Source organism: Cucumis melo, chromosome 12 (assembly GCF_025177605.1).
Source record: "Cucumis melo cultivar AY chromosome 12, USDA_Cmelo_AY_1.0, whole genome shotgun sequence".
NCBI lineage: Eukaryota > Viridiplantae > Streptophyta > Magnoliopsida > Cucurbitales > Cucurbitaceae > Cucumis > Cucumis melo.
This window is the reverse complement of record NC_066868.1, coordinates 3,094,491-3,116,924: the sequence shown is the minus strand read 5'-3', so window position 1 is coordinate 3,116,924 and position 22,434 is coordinate 3,094,491. Positions and strand designations below refer to the sequence as shown.

The 22,434-nt window shown below is 27.9% G+C and overlaps 1 protein-coding gene and 1 long non-coding RNA gene across 3 annotated transcripts; both read right to left on the bottom strand.

The window, feature by feature from the left end:
* Positions 1 to 2,332: 2,332 nt before the first annotated feature.
* On the bottom strand, positions 2,333 to 5,119 carry LOC103497201 (uncharacterized). Of its 2 annotated transcripts, XR_007816111.1 has the most exons (5): positions 4,886 to 5,083; positions 4,607 to 4,682; positions 3,371 to 4,196; positions 2,823 to 3,173; positions 2,333 to 2,756 (listed from the first exon to the last, which is right to left on the bottom strand). It is a non-coding gene; the product is annotated as an uncharacterized LOC103497201 (long non-coding RNA). The 2 variants fall into 2 exon arrangements; XR_539356.3 differs by having other exon boundaries at positions 2,333 to 3,173; positions 4,886 to 5,119.
* A 913-nt stretch (positions 5,120 to 6,032) lies between these two features.
* On the bottom strand, positions 6,033 to 7,589 carry LOC103497200 (uncharacterized). Its single transcript, XM_008459312.3, has 2 exons — positions 7,222 to 7,589; positions 6,033 to 6,940 (listed from the first exon to the last, which is right to left on the bottom strand). The coding sequence occupies exons 1-2, from the start codon at positions 7,258 to 7,260 to the stop codon at positions 6,203 to 6,205; spliced, it is 777 nt and encodes a 258-aa protein (XP_008457534.2). The 5' UTR covers positions 7,261 to 7,589; the 3' UTR covers positions 6,033 to 6,202.
* Between the last annotated feature and the right edge of the window lie 14,845 nt (positions 7,590 to 22,434).

Here is a 22,434-nt window from a genome sequence, read left to right as displayed (position 1 = left end):
ATATATAATATCCCCAAAATGAAAGAATTTTTCCTTTAGTTATTGGATCTCGGGCCTTAGTGGCAATGAGATGGCTTGAGATGAAAGAATTTTGTCTTTTATTTTATTTGACCTCGAGCATATATTGCCCCGAGATGTTCGGAATGAAAGACTTGTGTTTTTAATTATTCAATCTCGGATCTTAATTGCATCAAGATGGATTGAGATTAATAAAACACAAAGAAGATATAAATCACAAAGACATAAATAAAATTTATGAAAAATAATTCGTGTTTAATGAGTTTTTCTTAAATTGTTATACGAACCGTAAATATTTAACACTTTTTTTATATTCATGTAAATTTACCAATTTTTAAACTATAGAAAACAAGTTAACAAATTAGTTAATAATAGTTTATAGCTCGCCTAACATTGTTATATGAATAAAGAATAAAACATGTTTAAATCCATTGATTAATTATTATCCGATTTATAAATCTGCCATATAATATATATAACACAACTATGATTTACTTAATTCTTCGTTTACAATTTACACGTTAACATTTTGGAGTTTGTGTCTATGTAATACCCAATTTTTATATACAGATTAAATTAAATTACAAGTTTTAATTTGGAGGATAAAGGTTTGTCTCTCTTTTTGTTCCTAACTTTCAACAGTGTCCAAGTTCACCAACTTTTAAATTTGTGTAATTTCTTCATGAAAAAATACTACATTCTTAACTGAAGTTTTGAGTTGAATTTCCATCTAAATCTTAGATTTAGAGAGAAAATATCATATTACATATTCATGTCGTCAGCAAATTTTCATATTCTATCTATAATAGACATTGATAGACATTGATAGGCTTCTATCATTGACATTGATAGACAGAATTTTATCCGTTTTTATCATCAATAAAATCCAAAATTTTGCTATATTTTGTAAATATTTTATTTATTTTACTATATTTAAAAATGTTTTAATATAACTAACATAAACAATAATGTTTTATTAGCATAGCAAGATTATATTGAAAAAAAAAATTTAATTTTAAAAGTGTATTGTCTAAGTTTGAGATAAGAGATTTGGTTTCACTGCTCCAAAATTATCAAATAAATTAGACGGTAGATCAAGCCTCTAACCTCTTTAGAGAGCGTCTGGAGCACGGACTATTTAAGATAATAGTAACTTATATTAAATATTATTTAAGAGTTCTCAATTAGATACATAAAACACTATTTCAAAACCTCTTATTTGCTACGACACTTCATACTATTTAACATTCATTATTTTTTATTATTTGTTGTAATGTTTACTATTTTATTCTTAAAATAAAATAGGTCACATCTCAATTTCATTATATTATAACTCAAATTAAAATAATCTACGCTTCAAATATAAATTATTATAATCTAACTATAATAGTTGACTCATTCCTCCCAACACCTTTTTAGGATTAGCATAGCACCATTAGAACAAGACTTGAAGTCAAAATGTTAAAACTATAAAATAAAACATGTATGGACATAAGTATAAAAATAATACCAAAGTTAGTAAAAAGAAAATTTAGAACTTGGTGTTCTAAAAAATATATACTCCTCGTTCACATCTTGAACTTTTATGTTGTTACATGGTTGATTAATGGGTAAAATTCAACCTTACCTGCAAATAAGCTTCAAACTTGTATGAATGTTTGGATTGACCAGAGAATGGAAGTTCTTTTCCAAAAGTCCATTTTTGTTTAACCTCTTATTTGATAAGAAAAAAAAAGTTAAACATACTTTAAAAGAGTTTCAAAAATTATTTTGACTGATTTGACAAACACTTCAAAAAAAAATTCTACAATGATTCACTTTTAACCGAATACTTGAAAAATTAAACTAAACAAGGTCTAAATCCGACTGCTTTTAAAAGTAAAAATTAGTATATATGAAAATTGGTTAAAGTAAGCAACTATGTTCAATAAATTGCTTTATCTAAAAAATGAAATCGAAGCTCTAATTCATACTAGAATTTGAAATACATCGTGTTGGATGTCATTGAGAGCAAAGCCACAATTGGACCTTTCAACAACACAATTGGAGCTTCAGAGAAAGGTTTTTGAAGCTCAGGAACAGGATACTGCATCGGGGACGAACAGTCCGACGCAATAACACCTATTTATCTTCTCTTTTACCTTAAAATCTTGTATTTTTCTTATGGAATATTTGATGAGTTATGTCTAGCCCATGGAATTTATGAGTTGATGTCTTTTGAATGTATTCATGTGTTTGTGTGTTTACTTATGTTTTTGCACAACAGTCGTTAAACTGGATAGAAATACTAAATTAGTTTAACAATGGACAAATAGATTAAACTGTGCTTTCAGAGACCATTTTTATTTATTGATTAATTGCAAGTTCAATCTTGGCAATTCTATTGATGGATCCAAAATCTATCCGAGGAAAAGCATCGACAGCATTGCCGAATTGTCCAAAGAACCGTGCTTTCCATTATATTATCTTGCATTTAGCCTATGTGTCTGTCTTCTTGAACTCCTCAGCTAAAGATTCAGGACTGTGGAAGCGAGATTCAGCCTCAGCCAATTGAGGGTTGAGTGTTTTAAGTTCAGCTCGACAACATTCCAGCCTGATTCTAGCCTCAGCTAATAGTTGAAAATATGAGCTGAACTAGCTTGAAGCTGAGCTAGCTCAGTCTTGGGAACATAGTTCTGCTGGAGAAAGTTGATGAGGTTCACCAACCCCATAGTTGACACAGAAGCTTGGATGAAGATCTAGAAAGGGAAACTTCATTAGTAATGTATGAAAGAGAGGGACGATACTACAAGAACATAACCTACATTATGCAACTTGTAGAGGGCTTGCGTGATGGCTTCTGAAGGGCCATCATTAAACCCAATTTCCCCCTCAGGACGACTTTGACCGAGTTCTTGCTCCAAGAGAACAAAAGCACGAATCCCAGTTGATTGCTCAACTCCTTGTGTGGTTGAACCACTATGTAGCTGATGGGACTGATAAAAGTTTGCAGGGGACTTGTGATGAGGAATCAAAGGTTGAATAAAAAGGATTCTTGTCCTCTGTCAGGTCAGTGACGTTTACTGTCGATGGTCCCTCGGATGTCTCAACGGCATTTCTAGGGGCCTTCTTTAGAGCTAGGCGTTCATACAAAGAGAGCCGAGGACCACCCATATCTGAAATAGATAAGAAGAGTTAGAAACAACACACAAAAACAAAAAAGAAACAACAAAAAATGTTGACTTCAGCCTCGGTCGGGCTCAACAACATTAACCCCTCAGCAAAAGGTGGAATTATTGATGAAAAACGCAAAGAAACAAGACTCACCTTTTAAGGCAAGACAAAAGTGAAAATCTTTACTCAGATTACTTACCGATCTTGCAAATGTCAAGCTATAGAAGGGAAATATTTGATCCTTTGAGGAACTGAAACAAACGAGCAAAGAGAGTTGGTAAGAGAATACAAGTAAAAGTGTCCTCAACCGTCGTTAGAATACAACCAATAGGCAAACTTAGAAAGACTAAGCACTGGTCATGATACTGAAGTGGATGATACGAGCTGAAATGTCAGAATGAAGCTCAATGAGGTAAGCCAATTATTCCGAGAAAATACCAAATCTGAGGTTTCTCTCAAGATCTCAGAAAAAGATGCCTAAGTAAAAAACCAAGCACGTTCATGCCATTATAGACCCAACTTCAAGCAGAGGATCATACTCCCAGATTGAACCTGGAATGTTTAGTTTGGGAGAACCAAAGGCGAAACCACAAACCCAACTTAAGAGTGGAAGTCACCATTATGAGTAGAACTAAACCTGAAATACACAAAAACTCAGAAGGATCTCCAAAGACGAAACCCCAAAGCATGCCAATGCACAGCATATGAGTTGGATCCTGGCAGACAAGGCCATGTTTGTTGCTTGTAGCCTAATCTAAGCTTGGTCAATTACACCTAGAGCCAACCCAAATGACTCAAAGCTTGGTCAACAAGAAACCAGGATCGACTCAAATACGCTAACCCAACCTCATGTTCATAGAAAGGAAAACCACACAACTCCAATCCTTGCCATACCAACACAAGTCCTTGCTGACGCAGAATGTGTGTGGCAAGCAGTACATCAACATGTAGAATCATTATTGTTGTAAAAGTACTCTCTTCTCTCAATTCTTAGTTGAGGTGATCCAAATTAGGCAGATTCACACCTGCCAAAATTTCGGCATCAACAAAAATTAACAAAATTCTCGAAGTTCAATATCACATAAGCAACATTTGAAGTTATGGAAGAAGACTTTAGATTCTATGGTTGCTTATTGAAGCCGTTGTCCAACAAGAGAAGCAACATTTAAAGTCTCACAACAGAAGAGTTTGTGTTTAAGACTAAAATGGGTGTCATGATTCACTAACATCTCTTCTATTGAACTTACATGACTCACAAACCCAACTTGCTGGGATTTTCTTAACATTATGAACATGCATTATACAATAACTGGTACAGACAACGACAAAAGTACATTAAAGAAACAAGGATATTAAGATCAGACCAAAATGAGAAGAAAACTAAGAAAGAAATTATAATGATAAGAAAAGAGAAGTAAAGCATAGATGTGCTCACAGGCTATTTAGCATGCAGAGGAAGTGAAAACTACTTCCTTATACACAATATCACCTCAAATATCACAAACTTGATCCTGAAAATCGAAAACGAGGGATTTAGGGCATTTTGAAAATAGTATTGCAAGTGAAATAGCAATTTGAGCACTAAATTCAAAAGGGGAAAAACTTTTAATCCCATTGAGTGTTGTCAACTTACTGGAACATGGGTTTTGTAGATTGAAGGTGATTAAGTAGAAAATAAATGTACGAACAGAAAAAAAAGGGGGGAAAAACGTACTGGGATTGTGAGTAGCCATGGCTGTAGGGAACACCCATTTGACTAACATACCAACACAATAAAGGAACACCCTTTTGAAGAAGAAGACCCTAAAGAGTGATCATTGCAGAACAGAGGAAGGATTTGATGTTGAAGAGAAAAAACTCTCGACTGGCATGGCTATGGAGTCTCAACATTGAGGAGATGTTGGTGTGTCCATTGAGAGATGGAAATTTGATTTTAGATATTGGAGAGAGTAGTTTAGTAAATATTGTAATTTAATTTTCTCCAATACATATCTACCAAATTTGTAATTTAATCTGTAAATTATATAATAATTACTATACAAAATTTTTAACATACTGATAAACACTTCCTACGCCTTAATCATCAAATTAGTAATCATGTTTTCTTCTTTGAGTACAATAATTACAGGATAGGGAGAATTAAATATTTTATTTTTAGAAATCGAGATCATGCGAATATTACTAAGTTAAATATAATTTAAGTATTTGTTTAATATGTTCTCAAACTCTAAAAAAATATTTGATAAATTTTGAAGCATGAAGCTAATAAATTTTGGATGAGGACCAACTTATTCAAAGATGAATCAAGGCAAGACAAATACAGAATTAACTTCCAAATTTCACGAACACACGCAAATAGGTAAAAAAGTTTTAATTTGATTTTCGTTCTTAATAGTTATGTATATTTGTTATTTATTTTAAGGTAATTTTTTATCCATAATTTTTTTTTTAAAAATAAAATATAAACCACTCTAGAAAGGAAGAAGTTGAAGAAAATTGAACATCGAAAAACTCGGGCCAAACAAAACAATGAACCATGGAATTCCAATCACACAGCACAAACCAAAATGAAAAATCAAAGAAACTCAAAACCAAGGCACGAATCTCCTTAATCAAAGGAAAAACCTTTTAATAGAGAAGTCATAGAACTATTAACAATATTGACAAGAGAATACGGTAATACTGGTCACGTTAGAATTACTAAACCAAACAAAAATTAAGCGTCAAATCATCAATCTCATAATAAAGAGGTAAGAAATGAGAACTACTACAATCGAGTATACACTTATGCCTGAATTTAAAATGAGTAAAACTTAAATCGTACAAAATAAAAAATTTAAAGATAAAAACCTCAACCAAAGTTACGTACAAAACAAAGGGAAAAAGAATGAATTCATATGTGAAAAAAAAAAAAAAAACAATTTGGAATTTCAAATTCCAAAAGGGAAAACTATAACATCATTTACAAATGAAACCAACAAAGCCAAAGATATATATAATTTTTACAATATAGAATATGAATCGATGATATTCAATGTAATCTCTGTCTCTTTGTAGATTGAAATTGAGAGGAGGCAAAAGAAGAAGAATTAGTAGTTGTTGAAACCAATCCATTTTGGTTAAAACAACAAGAATCCAAACCAACAACGTTGGAGAAATTCAACATAGAACTCGAACACATTCTAGGAGTACTATTAATCAAAACAGGTGGTAATACTTTCATAGGCTGTAACGGTGGCGGATTTCTCCACCGAGGCAGAGGACCGGCGACGAGCAACGTCTGAAGTAACGGCCCAGCTTCCATAACAGATTGCAGCAACCTCCCTTTCTCAGGCAATTTCTTCCCTTTCACAATACTCTCAATCACCAAACTACATTGATCCACATTATGAGAATCCCCTACATTGAAGCTTGAAAAATCCGTCGGCGAAGAAACGGCGGCCGCGTCGAAGAACGAGTCGACAACGGGAGAACCCGAGATGTTATTGAAGGTATTGCTATTGTTATTGTTATCAGCTGAGAGGCTGTTGGATTCTGTGATGCTTGAATTTGCTTTAATCAAAGGACTTTCAGGTTGGAAATTGAGTTTATTCAATACTTTATGAAGTTGATTCTTGGCTTCGTCTCTTTCTTTATAAGCTAATTGAAGAAGATTCAATAAATTCTTTACATTCTCTTTGTTCTTTATCATCTCTTGATTTGCTTCCATTTTTACTGATTCTAGCTCAATTGTTGTGTAAAAAAGCTTCTGTCTTAGCTCATCTATACCCTGCAACAACACAAAGCTAAAAGTTTAAAAATTCGAATCTCCACTGTTTCCATTAACATCAAATCGAGATGTCAGAACAGAGAGTTTGTTTGTTTTTCTGTTAAATTGAAATATTCAGAGATGAAATTAGAGAATTAGGTTGAAACCCAATTGAAAAGTTTCAATCTTTTTATTCAGAACCCAAAAAACAGAGAGAAATTGAAGTGAAAATGGGGGGAAAAGGAAGACCCAGAAGAGAAAATGGAAGGAAAAGGGGAATTAAAGACAGAAATTTGACAAACCTCTTGATGATAACTCCAAAGAGAAGCAAAATCTTCCATTGATGAAAAGCTTTGATGAGGAAAAAAAGAAAAAGAAAATAGAAAAGAAAATTGAAGTATTAGGGAGTTGAAGAATAATGAATTCTCATTTATTTATAGACCAATGAGAATTAATTTTTTTTTAAAAAAAAAAAAAAGGAAAAAGTTTGGAGATTCCATTTAGTGGTGTGTGGACAATTGATTTTTTTTTTTTTTTTTTTTTTTACAAAAAACAAAAGTAATTCCTCTTTTCTTGCACTTTGTCTCTTACTCAAATGGAAACAAAAATAAATAAATAAATAAATCTCTCTGTCTTGCAACAATTAAATTTGGATGCAATTTCCTTGTTTATTTTTCTTTTAATTTATTAATTATCATTCTTATCATATAATGAACTTTTTTTTTTTAACGGCTAATTTTTGGATATTGACTTTTGAGTTTGGAGTAATTGGGTTACGCGGATTAAATGGTGGTTGAAATTACTGATATGCCCTTTTGAGAGTGAAAATTTTGGTTAGCCTAAGCATAGGGTTTTAGGGGGTGGAGGAGGAGGGTGTGATTGCAAATCATAAGCATTTGCTTTTGTTCAATCAACATTTAGTTCCAATCCTACAATTGTCAATGCCCTTTCATGATTCAAATATATATATATATATATATATATATATATATATATATATATATATATATATATATATATATATATATATATATATATATATATATAAAAGAATGCTAAGCTCTTTTTTATTAATTTTTTAAGTTTAAATTAAAAGTGAAAATTTGAACTACGGTTTTCATGATTCTCAAATACATATATATATACATATATATATATATATATATATATATATATATATATATATATATATATATATATATATATGATATTATTTCATTCTCAAATACAGATGATATTAATTGAAGTAAGTTGGTGTTAGCATAATTATTCTATTTGCATAATTAATAGTAAAATATTAGTATCTATTTGCATAATCATTCATAGAAATATGTCATACCTTTGTAAAAGTCAACTAAAGAAAACCAAAACCAAAAAGAATATATTAGTAATTCAACATAAATTTATTTTTCTTAATGTTTGTTTCTAATAATTAATCATAAGTGCTCTAAGTGTTGAGGCCAAAAATTGGATTAGTGGTAAACCTGTATTACATTAAACAAAAAAAATAGTTCAATGTCTATAAGACAAAATACATTTGAGCACTAATATGGTGTCAAGCCACATACTTCGATGATCAAGTTAGTGTCAACATTAGAAAGTAGTAGAAAATGTTAACTGTACCTTTGACTAGTGTTTTTGGTCGATTATATAGGATAGGTAAAGCATAACGACATTTAGGTTGACAATCGTCTTTCGTAAATTTTTGAATCGTTGAGGGTTACGTTATGTCATCATTGTAACTAATGATTTTGTGCACCGTCTATTATTAATTTCTCAATGTATATTTTAGAGCAAATACTTTAAACTCAATTGCTCTAAAGTCGCCCATGGGTCCTTTAAAGTCCCAAATAGTAGGTCTTTCATGGATCCTCCAAGGTCGATCATGTGGTACTCATGGGGTTCTCGAGTTCTTTCATGGATCCTTCAAGATCTATCATGTGACACTCATGGATCCTCTAAGCTCCTACTAGGCTCACTTATTGGGTTCTCTAACATCCCATTAGACTTTTCATATATGGATCTTCAGAGCTCAACTAGAGTTTCCTCTTGAGTCCTCTCTCCAATCCTCCACTAGGCTCTTAGGCTTCCATTGTAGAGATATTCTATCTCTTTAGACTCCGAGCTATACCTAGCTATCTCAAGAAATCTACTCATAAAACTGTTCATATATCGACGATAATAAGGTGCCCATATTGTGTTCATGCTCCTAGGCGAGGAGACTCATGATAAGCCCCATCTATTTCTTCCCTTGACCTAGTATTAGAAGGAAACGCGTGAAGACGCTTAGGTCAAACCCCAACTATAAATACACCTTAAGATAAATTACAAATTCATTCTTCTACTCAAACTCTTGCTTCTCATGCTATTTACTCTCTTTAAGCATCAATAAATAGTGTGAAAAAATTCACTATTGATCCACATGAAAAACCATAGATTTTTTAAAAACTTTTATTCTATTCATATTTTAGCATCAATCATCCTAAATATATTGTGGGCTAATATCTCAATTTTGAATACATTTATAAGCTGCCTAATTAGAATTCATGTTCAACGAGATATGTAATTATTTGTGATTATTTATAATTTATGACTCTTAGGGTTTATAGAGAAATGCATTATATATATAAACTTTTAATCCTAGTAGCATTATTCAATGATCCTGACTTTGTATTCTCTCTAATAAAAGTGTTCTTCATTTGTTCTTGGACATAGTTAGCACATCGTTAGTGCATTACTGATTTATCAGTTCTCTTCTTTTACATTTTTCATATATACTCTTTCTTCGGTGATTTCATAACAATAACAATTTTTTTTGTTTTAAAAAGATGTAACTATTTACACAACATGTCTTTATAATGGTTTGCATCTTTGAAATCATTTGATTCTTAGATTTTTTAAAAAAAAGAAAAATCTTAGTAACTATTCCTTTTTTTAAAAAATAAAAAGTTCACTTTAATTTGATTTTGAAAACACTTGTAAAATTTTAGACCACATTAAATAAAATAATATATATAGACTTAATTTAAAAGGTCAGAAATAAAAACAAAATAATTATCAAATAGAGAGACTAAATGGTTATTCTAAATTGTTATTAGTTAAGACCTCAAAAATGCTACTAAAAGCTATATTTGGAGGATTAAACTGTTGAACCGAAAACTTCAAAGATCAAAATGTTACTATAAACTTAAATCTTAAAAAAAAACAAAAAGGGTAATATTTTTAGTTTGAAAAAACATCTTTAGTTTTTTTTTTCGAGTTTTTTGCATGATCTCTTTCCTTTAAAGAAGAAAGATAGGTCATGTGTAATTAAGAGGTCGGATAGGAAGGAAGTGGTTCGAATAGTGAAACTGTTGTAATTTTAGGAGGGGATCATATAGGAAGGCTACTTTCATTTCCTTATTAGGTTCACAGTCTTTCAGGATGTATTTTCACCAATCCAACAGAGTGAATCTAATAGGAAAAATGTTTTCATTTCCCTATTAGATTCACAGTTTTTCAGGATGTATTTTTTTAAAGTGAACCTATGACCGTAGACTTTGAAGTTGTCCAAATTTTCATAACCATAATTTGATAATTTAATTAAGCATGATATCATAAACATTTATTTTTAAATTTTGGTTCTTGAAAATTATATTTGTTTTCTCGCAACTTTTTAGATATTTTTCATAATTTCTAAATGAACAAATGAATTCTTAACTAATTTCTAAACAAAAAACATGCTTTTATAACTATTATTTTTTAGTTTTTCAAACTTAGACATGATAACAAAGAAAATAATAGATAATAGGTTTTGTGCTTAAAAAATAAAGGTAAAAAACATGAATACATACTTTAGATTTAATATTTAAATATATTTTAGATATATTATTGATGATGATAAAACTATAAAAAAAAATATATATATATATTTATAAATACAGAAAAATTTAAATTTTATCTATGTTAGACTTAATGTTATTATTATGTATGAAGCTAAAAAGTAAACAAAAATGAAGAAAAGAAGAAGGGAGGTGTGGAAAGGGTAATCCAAAATCACATGGAAAAGTATAATTATATGGATTAGTGGGAGGGGGAGATTTGGTTAAATATATGTTAATATAAAATGAATAGGGAGATTAGGGGTTTAAATTATAAATAAAAATGTAAGAAGGGGTAGTCCTAGATTGCTCCTTCTGAACTGCCCAAGAAAACTGACTTCAACCATATTATAGTTGACTTATTATCCTATTTATTATTCCCCCCCACCCTCTACTTTATCCCAAATTTTATATTTTACTTTTCTTTTTCTCTTTTAATCTCTCTCTCTCTCTTTTCATACATATATATATATATATGAATGCAATTGTGTTTTGATTCTCTTTAAACACTATTCAATATATTCTTTTAATGTCACGGCTAGAAGTTTATTAATGTATAACTATCAATATCTATCATTAAATAAATATAGAAATTCATTATATTTGAAAATACTCGTTTTTCATATATATATATATATATATATATATATATATTAAGTTTTTCTATTAATTAGAACTATAAATAAATTAAAAATTTAATGGACTCGGGAACTATAATGTGAATGGACAACTTATTCATTTGCAAATGTAAAATAGAATTATATAAATTAAGAAAGTAATATAGTATTGTAACAAGGTTCTTAAAATGGCCCAAATAATGATCAAATGACATCTAATTTGTTTGTATTACGTTATAATTTTAATTTTTTCAAAGGTATATATACAACTTATAAAAGGAAATTTATGATGATTTGCACCATGAAGATAAATATATATTATCTTAATCAATTAAGTGTTTAAAATTGAAATTAAAAAAAAAAAAAAAGACTAAATATATAGATTACACATTTGATTAGGAGTTTATTGCTTGAATTTATACATAAACCTTAAAAACTATCCAATAACTGTTTTTTTAGTTTTCAATTTTATATTTAAGATTTTTAAAATATAGGATAAATTTTTGTATCCAACAAATCTTTACCTATCCAAAAATTTTTTTAAAAAAAAAATAATTTGTATCAATTTATAGATCAAATTTGGTAATCATAAACATTTTAATCTAATGTGCAAAAGAATTGTTGTTGGAGTTCATAAACCCTTATGTAATCACAAAAAAAATTATAACGTACAACGCACCAAAAGACCCTTCATAGCATTTCTACCAACTACAGTGAGCACAGTTTATATAATCTCAAAGCACCCAACTAACATCCCTTATGTAAAAATATTGAAACAAAAAAATATCAATAACATGTCAATATTTATGGATATTCATTGAGAAATCTTTAAAGTTCAAAGAATAATAATAAATACACAATTACATAATTGATAACTTTAAACAAATATAAAATATATATTCGTAATTTATAGTATATTCAGATTTGTATTATTTTGTTCTTTTACTTCTTACCTTTCATAGGTTTTTCATACGATATTATTGATTTGTCCAATAAAAACCTCCATATACCGATATTTACAGATGAGTTTGTTTTGTTCAGTGAAAAGAAAAAAAGAAGAAAAATGATTTAATTATGGAAGGGAATAAAGTTAAATTCCATATGATGAAGAAGAAGAGAACAAAATCACATGATCATGGGGGGTTTTTGTAAACTCAAAATAAAAACCACCTGATCAAACCTCCAATCTGACAGCGACGACGACAACAACAACATGGGATACTCCCAAAAACATTATTTTCTATTTTAAACATTTTAATTACCTATTTTATTACTTAATTAACTTATATACATATATTTATTTATTTATTTTAATTCAATATTCCTAATTTCTTTATTCCCGACAACCCGTTTCCTCACTCTTTTCAACTTTTCATATTAAAAATCACTCCAATAGTCCTTTGCTTATTAAAAAAGAAAAAAAGAAAAAGAAAAAGAATAACTCACTAAATAATCTATGGTTTAAATACAATTTGTGTCTCCAAATAGTCATAATTTTGTACTAAAACATTTTATAGTGTATTCAGTTTTATAAATATTTGTTGTATTTTTCACCCAAATATAACACATCTACTTAGCAAAAAAAAAAAAAAAAGTTTTAAAACTAGAAACGAAAACATTTTTTTAAAATATAAATATTAACGAACATAATTTATTTTGGTGTATCTTAATATTACTATTTGGGATATGATCAAGTCCTACATTGATTAAATAGAATGATTATGTATAACAACGACTCTTTATTTAAAATTTTTGAGATATAAGATGTACACATGAATCATGCACCTATGAATTAAGCTAGATTTAATATTTCAATATAAGTTACTTTTTATCTTTGTATTTTTACTACTTATCTTATTTTTGCATGCATGCAAAATGATAAAAGCTAAGTGTCATATTCATCTTTCCATATATTTTAAAATTACTTAAAAAGTTTATCTTTTCACGTAAAAGTAAATATATATATATATATATATATATATATATATGTATATAGTGTAAAAAGAAATGGGTTATTCACTTAAAAACAATGAATATTGTTCAATTAAAATTTATAAAGTTATGTGGAACACACATTTGAATATATAAGTAATTAATGGTTTTGGTTGTTAGACATTATGAAGTTATATTATGCTTAAAAATGTGGGTTTGGTTTAGAGAAGAATAAGGACAAAATTAAGGTTCAAAATAGAGTGTTAATTATATTAATGTGTTGGCTTAGGTTAAGACAAAGCGGCTAATTAATTAAATATAGGAAATGTGTGAGTGAACATGTAGTTTAGGGTTTCAATATAATGTTCAATGAATCTAATACCTCATTAACTATATAATTATCCCTTCAACATGGATTATCATTTTATTATTATTGCTTTTTGTTTTTTATGGCTTCAAAAACATACTTCAATTATTACATATTAATATATATATATATATATATATATATATCATTTTAGTTTTTCTTTTTCTTTTTTTTTTTTTCTTTTGGTCCCTTTAAGTAATAATTAACGATTTAGTTCTCTGGTTGGATAATTGTTAGAGATAAATAGTGATTAAAAGTATTTTTTTTTTCTTTTATAATTTATGTAGTACACCGTAAGAATTTATGATGTCTCCTTTCATAACAATTTTGTTTTTAATCTTCTATTTCTAAAATTTAGACTCTTTTCCAAATTTTCATTTTTTCCTTTTCAAAATTCAGCTAAGTCTTTTTTTTCTTTTTTTTCTTTTTCTTTTTCTTTAAATATGGGTGGAAAATAGATAACAAAATAGATATAAGTGGAAGTAGTATTTATATATAAATTATTTTTAAAAAAAATTAAACATGACTAAGATATTGTTTAATTATCTGGTTTATGGTTTTGGTTTTAAAAGATTAGGCTTATTTGCTTTTAATTTCTTAAAGAAAATTATTGAAAATGAAAAAAATACTAAAAATATTTACAAAATATAGCAAAATTTTATATTCTATTAACATTAGGTATTGATAGAACTCTATCATTTCGTCTCTAGATTTTTTGCTTTGTGGTCTACTTTTTGTCATTGTTTTCAATTACAAAGCTAAGTTTTGAAAACAAGAAAATAATTATTAGGAACTTGGTTTTTATTTTGAAATTTGGCTATGATTTCAAGCTTTTTGAAAGATGAAAATTTGTTTTAAAAAATAGGGCATTTCAAATATAACAAGATGAATCAAAATATTTATAAAATATAACAAAATTTTAAATTTTATCAACGCTAGATACTAATAAAGGGCACTGATAGAATGGATGTTGACAGAATTCGTCAGTGTTTGGACCACTGGGTAGGGTTAATGAACACGAGGTTAATACGTTGGAATGAATAAGTTTGTGTTTAAGGTGTAGAGTTGTAAAATTGAGTTGTTTACTATAATCATAAAGCGTAGATTAAAATTTAAGATAGAATTACTTGGCGAACATGAACCGTTGAAGGTAGTTTGATAAATGTGAAAAGTGTATAAAAAATATAAAGATAAGTTGTTGGATAAATATACAAGTTGAATAATGTTTTCTAGTAAAATTGAGTTATGTTTATATACAGGTAGGTGGATCAAACAGTATCTTTAGATTTTCTAAAACTAAAAACTAAAAATAGTTATTAAACAGTTCTTAAATTGTTTGATTTTACCATTTGGAAATTTAAAACGTAATTTAAGATAGAACTAAAAAGTGCACTTTTTTCTTTTTTTTTTTCAATTGTGGATCAAATAATATATCAAGCAATAAGACCTACCCTATAAGAAGATATCACACACATAATATAATTCAAATAGCACAAAACTCATATAAATACAAAATCAGGAGAGACCAAACAACAGTTGCAATCTATCAAAACACTTTAACATGGATTTATTATTCTATTTTGGGGGGAAAGATTTATTAATTAGGATTGAGGAATAAATGCTCAATGATTTAGATAGAATGCTACAAAATGATCTTACTTTATGATGATGCATGTGTGTTTGGTTTTATTCATATTATTTTACAAATCAAAGTTAGACAAATTCCATGTGATATTGATTCCAAAGGGTAACTTTTAAAATGTTATAATTAGTTTCTTAGATTTGGATGGCTTAAACAAAACATATATGTCTCTTGTAATTATGTCTTGTATTATACATGTATATTTCTTTTCTTTTTTCTTTTTGGTTATTTTTATTTCATACGTCACAAGTTTATCTACTTTAATTTTATGGATCAAAATATTTAAAATTGTCTATTTCATGTATCAAATATTTTATCGCATAATGAAGTATCAATTAACCATCGATATCAATCTTAATTCCTAGAAATGCATTTGTCTTTTTTTTTCTTTTAAATTCCCAAATATGCATTAACATGGTCAATAGATATGTGAAATCTTCCTTACTTCAAATAAGTTTTTCTTATGTACTTCACAGGTAAATGTATCAAGAATCAAATTATATTATTTTTAAATATAACAAAACGAATCAAAATATTTGCAAATATAGCAAAATTTCATAATTTATTAAACGATAGATATTAATAAACACTGATGAACTTTTATCGGTGTCTACCAATATTAATAGAAACGGATATAAATGATTGAAAATATAAATAATATTCAGACCAGGATTTTGCAATGTCATACAAACTAGCATGTATTTTAACTTTGGACTTAACCACTAAAAAAGAAGATGCATCTTGTTAGTATAGGTAGTAACTTTTGATTTTTTTTAGCTTTTTTAACCTTACTTTCATGTCTTTAGAATTTTTTTATTATTCTGATGTGATATCGGTTCATTTATATCTCATTCTAAATTAGGGATGTTACATAAATTTTAAAATTTTATTAAACTTATAAATATTTTCAACAGTTTTTTACGGTTTCCTAAAATTTGAATTTGTAATTCTATATGGTCCTAGCTTACCAAACATTGACTAATCTAATTTTTTTTTTTTTTTATTGAAAAAGTAGTTTAAAATTCATAATAAATATATTTTAATTAAGTAGGGAAAAGAAATCTTAATAATCTTTTTCATATCGTGTATTCGTTTTCTTATCAAATGTGTATATATATATATTTAATTATTTGAGCTATATTAAAAAAAGTTGCACAAACAAAATTATACATTTTTGTTAAATTTTAGAATTAAATAAATAATTTATAAAAATGGAAGAAATAGTATAGTTTGAATTAAGAAAACTAGAAATAATTCTTAATAAAATAAATAAATACCATATCTACCATGAATCATGCTCAACATGAGGTGAAGATGTATCTCATGTTTGACAAAATTGATATTCTTGAAAAACCTCCTTGAAAATTTGTCACCATCAAAAATGTCAAAAGATTATCTTTGTCTTAATTAAAAGTTTAAAACCCACGAGTTAAATAAATAAAACAACAACAATAATAATAAATTGTTCTTATTATTAGTACAAGAAATTAAGGAATTAGAGAATAGGATATACAATTTATATATGTTATATATTGTTTTATTATCATTTATTTTAAAACTCCATAAATTAAATAAAATTTGACCTAACCATATTTATTTTGAAAAAATAAAAAAGTCTTTTTCTTTTTATGAAAAAAATTCCTTATTTTCAAATATAGTATAATATTGATCTAAAAATATTTATAAAATATAGTAAAATATCGCAGCATTAATATATATTTTAGTTTATTATTATTTGTATTACGATAGAAATACATAATAGTCTATCTTGGTATAGTTATCTTGAATTATCATTGATAAATTGGGAATGTTTGATTATAGTTGTAAGTATTTTCAAAAGTTTTATCATTTAGTTAAAATAATTTTTTTTTAATTATAATTATAATTGGATTACGCACTTTATTTAGTTTAAAAAATACTAAAGAAAAAAAAGGGGAGAAAGCTACATTCTAAAAATAGTTAAGGCAAAAAATTAATTTCATTTTAAAGAAGAACTATTTTTGGTAATAACTTCTCTATTTCAAAAGGCTTTAATTTTTCCTTTGGATAATAATAATGTGTCGACCTTTTGTGTCATTCCTTTTCTTTATCCTCCTTCTTATTATTATTATTATTTGTTTGAAAATATAAAAATACCTTTTTGTCGGTGTAATTCTTTTTTGTGTTCACAAAGTTTAATATTTGACATTTTAATTAAGGGGTTAATTAGAATTAAATTATATTTAAATCGACAAATTTTCATTGATTTTATTATCACAATTATTCGAAAAATGTAACAAGAATAGAATAATAAATAGCAATGTAACAAGAATCATGCATCTTCGTTGCATTACTGAATCTAAATAAAATCCTCTTAAAAAGAGTTGTAAATAATCTCAAAGGACGGTTGTGTTTTCGCTTTTTGTTTAGTTCTCTTGTTGTTTTTGCCTGTTATTTTTTTTCTTATAAAAATAGAATGAATATTTTTAAATTTCTTTATATAATGAAATTTTTATGTAACGACTCAACTTTTTATACTAAGCTGAGGTCATTACTAAAAGGAAATAATAACAAGAGACACTTTTTGAAACGGAGGGAAACTAAATTTTCATTAAAAACAGAATGTTAAAACACTGATACATAAACGCGGAAGCAAAACTGAGTCCCCATATGGCATGTCACGGATCCTTCTCTGTCGCTTGCCAGCTTTCCTCTACCTTTACCTTCGCCTGAAATATTAAACATAGAAAGAGTGAGCATAAACAAATACTCAGTAAGGGACCTATTACTAGTCCCGCTAGATGTCTGTTAACATCCCATTAGAGTCCTGTAAAGAGGTACCCCTGAACAGGCACGTTTCCGAAAACGTGCAATTTGTGATCCTGTAGGAACAAATTTGTTCTTTGATGAACCCTAAGGAACACCTAGGACAATCTGGTCTTTAGTATACCCGAAGGAAACACTAAGACAATCGGGCTGTGAGTGATCCCGTCGAATCACTCGAATCATGTCTATGTCAATGTCACTGTCAGACTGGCGATCCCATCGAACTACGCAGTCATAAGTGTGAGTGATCCTGTCAGATCTCTCAAATCATGTCTGTGTCAATGTCATAATGGACTAGTAATCCTGTCGGACTACACAATCATAAAAAAAAAGTGGTGATCCCGAGGGACACCCATGTGGGTACAACTCTAATATACAAAGTTAACAGAACACCCTATTCATAGCATATAGCATAACATTGTAACATGACATGAATATTAATCTTAATGTCCTTAATCATGTAATTAATATATCATGCATCAACATAAACATCAACAGTCATTAACAACAATCATCCACATAATGACAGTCATTATCAATAACATCAAGTTATGCATTTTAGCTACCATCAATGCATAATCATAATTACATGCGGTCTCTTAAATTCAGTTCGAATGTCTAGTAAGAGAATCTCTTACCTGTAGATTTTAACCAAACAAAGTACTCCTTAGCTGACAGTAAAAATTCTTCAATTAACTCGATACTAATCATAAAAGAAAAACTCAGTATCTTAATTAATGAAATTAGCAATTGACTAACATCCAAAAATTCTCCCAAAATAATTAACTTTCTAAAAATTTGTGTTGGTGGAAAAAATTCAAGATTTAAATCTTCAAAAATTAGCCAATTGAACCTTTAAAAAAATCCCAAATAGATCCAATTTCATTGGTTTACCGAGGTTACTCAGATGGAGCTTGGAAAATACTCTTATCCTTGATGGAAAAATCATCACTTTAAATCTTTAAGCTTTAAAAGAGACCAATCTTAACTACAACTGGTGAGGCGACGACAGCAGAGGGTCATCTTAGAAAAGAAGATGAAGAACCTTTTTATTTTTTCTTCACTTTCTAACTTAAGCATTCCAATGTTATTTATAGACCCAAATAACAATAATAATATTTATTATTATTATTTCCTTTTCATTTTAGGATATATATATATAATACAAAAAATATACATATATCTTTATTCTCATTATCTTTCCTAAATAAATGCCTTAAATGCACAAAATCTTATGCATTTATAACCATTAATAATAATAATAATACTTCTTTATTATTATTATTATTATTATTATTCTCCACCATAATCTACAATAAACATATATATTTATTTAAACCATCATAAATATATATCTTTTCTTGTCCAATCAAAATCAACCATCTCTCTCCTCATGGATTATCTTCTTTTCCAAACAAATATAATTATATTCCATAATATAATTAGCTACACTTTTCCATATTATTAATTAAATATATATATATATATATATATATATATATATATATATATATATATATATATATATATATATATATATATATATATATATATATACTCAATTAAATCCAATTCCACCAAAACCAACTTTTTCCTCCAAAATCTCAAATTAACTTAAATCCTTAATTGATTTAATCAATCAAATCTTTTCCAATAAATCACTTATAACTTCCAACATAATTATCTTAACTCAACCATAACAACTTCACTCCATAAACAATATTTATCTTTCTGCAGAATAATTAATTATCTTCCAAAATAATTAATTATTATTTATCTTTCTCCAAAATAATTAATTATCTTCTATAATAATTAATCATTATTTATCTTTCTCTAAAATAATTAATTATCTTTCACAATAATTAATTATTATTTATTTTTCTCCAAAATAATTAATTATCTTTCACAATAATTAATTATTATTTATCTTTCTCCAAAAATAATCAATTATCTTTCACAATAATTAATTATTATTTATCTTTCTCCAAAATAATTAATTATCTTCTACGATAATTAATTATTATTTATCTTTCTCCAAAAACAATTAATTATCTTCCACGATAATTAATTATTATTAATCTTTCTCCAAAATAATTATCCTTTTACAAGTCATTATATTTTCTCAAAATATAATTATTTTACATTTTCTCCCTTACTAAATATCTTTTCTCCAAAATACAATTATCTTTTTCTTAAATAATTATATTTCAACAAATATAATTATCTTTTCCTTTAACATAATAATTATATATATACTTCCACATATACATATAATTATCAAATCTCCAACAAATTTTCAACCCCACAATTTAATTAAATAACATCCATAATTATTTAATTAAATTCAACTTTAACAACACTGATTTAAATAAGGGGTTAATTAGAATTAAATTATATTTAAATCGACAAATTTTCATTGATTTTATTATCACAATTATTCGAAAAATGTAACAAGAATAGAATAATAAATAGCAATGTAACAAGAATCATGCATCTTCGTTGCATTACTGAATCTAAATAAAATCCTCTTAAAAAGAGTTGTAAATAATCTCAAAGGACGGTTGTGTTTTCGCTTTTTGTTTAGTTCTCTTGTTGTTTCTGCTTGTTATTTTTTTTCTTATAAAAATAGAATGAATATTTTTAAATTTCTTTATAAAATGGAATTTTTATGTAACGATCCAACTCTTTATACTAAGCTGAGGTTATTAGACACTTTTTGAAACGGAGGGAAACTAAATTTTCATTAAAAACAGAATGCTAAAACACTGAGATATAAACGCAGAAGAAAAACTGAGTCCCCATATGGCATGTCACGGATCATTCTTTGTCGCTCGCCAGCTTTCCTCTACCTTTACCTTCGCCTGAAATATTAAACATAGAAAGAGTGGACATAAACAAATACTAAGGGACCTACTACTAGTCCCGTTAGATGTCTGTAAACTTCCCATTAGAGTCCTGTAAAGAGGTACCCCTGAACTGGCACGTTCCCGAACACGTGCAATATGTGATCCCGTAGGAACAAATTTGGTCTTCGGTGAACCCTAAGGAACACCTAGGACAATTTGGTCTTTAGTATACCCGAAGGAAACACTAAGACAATCGGGCTGTGATTGATCCTGTCGAATCACTCGAATCATGTCTGTCAATGTCACTGTCAGACTGGCGGTCCCGTCGGACTATGCAGTCATAAGTGTGAGCGATCCTGTCAGATCTCTCAAATCATGTATGTGTCAATGTGATAATGGACTAGTAATCCTGTCGGACTACACAGTCATAAAAAAAGGTGGTGATCCCGAGGGACACCCATGTGAGTACAACTCTAATAGGCAAAGTTAACAGAACACCCTATCCAAAGTATGTAACATAACATTGTAACATGACATGAATATTAATCTTAACGTCTTTAATCATGTGATTAATATATCATGCATCAACATATACGTCAACAGTCATTAACAACAATCATCCACATAATGACAGTCATTATCAATAACATCAAGTTATACATTTTAGCTACCATCAATGCATAATCATAATTACATGCGGTCTCTTAAATTCAATTCGAAGGTCTAGTAGGAGAATCTCTTACTTGTAGATTGTATGTACTCCCTAGCTGACAGTAAAAATTCTTCAATTAACTTGATCCTAATCATAAAAGCAGTATCTTAATTAATGAAATTAGCAATTGACTAACATCCAAAAATTCTCCCAAAATAATTAACTTTCTAAAAATTTGGGTGGGTGGAAAAAATCCAAGATTTAAATCTTAAAAAATTAGCCGATTGAACTTTTAAAAAAACCCCAAATAGATCCAAAATTAAATTAATAAAATATTAATTTAATTTTATTGGTTTACCGAGGTTACTCAGATGGAGTTTGAAAAATACTCTTATCCTTGATGGAAAAATTCATCACTTTAAATCTTCAAGCTTTCAAAGAGAATCTTAACTACAACTGGTGAGGCGGCGACAACAGAGGATCATCTTAGAAAAGAAGATGAAGAATCTTTTTATTTTTCCTTTACTTTGAAGATGAAGAACCTTTTTATTTTTCCTTTACTTTCTAACTTAAGTATTTCAATGCTATTTATAGACCCAAATAATAATAATAATATTTATTATTATTATTTCCTTTTCATTTTAGGATATATATATAATACAAAAAAATATACATATATCTTTATTCCCATTATATTTCCTAAATAAATGCCTTAAATGCACAAAATCTTATGCATTTCTTTATTATTATTATTTTTTTCCACCATAATCTACAATAAACATATATATTTATTT

Excerpts from the sequence above, each read along its gene's own strand:
- LOC103497200 (XM_008459312.3), bottom strand. The coding sequence starts at position 7,260 with ATGGAAGATTTTGCTTCTCTTTGGAGTTATCATCAAGAG. Across the intron at positions 6,941-7,221 it reads TTTGGAGTTATCATCAAGAG|GGTATAGATGAGCTAAGACA; the intron begins GTTTGTCAAATT and ends GTGTTGTTGCAG.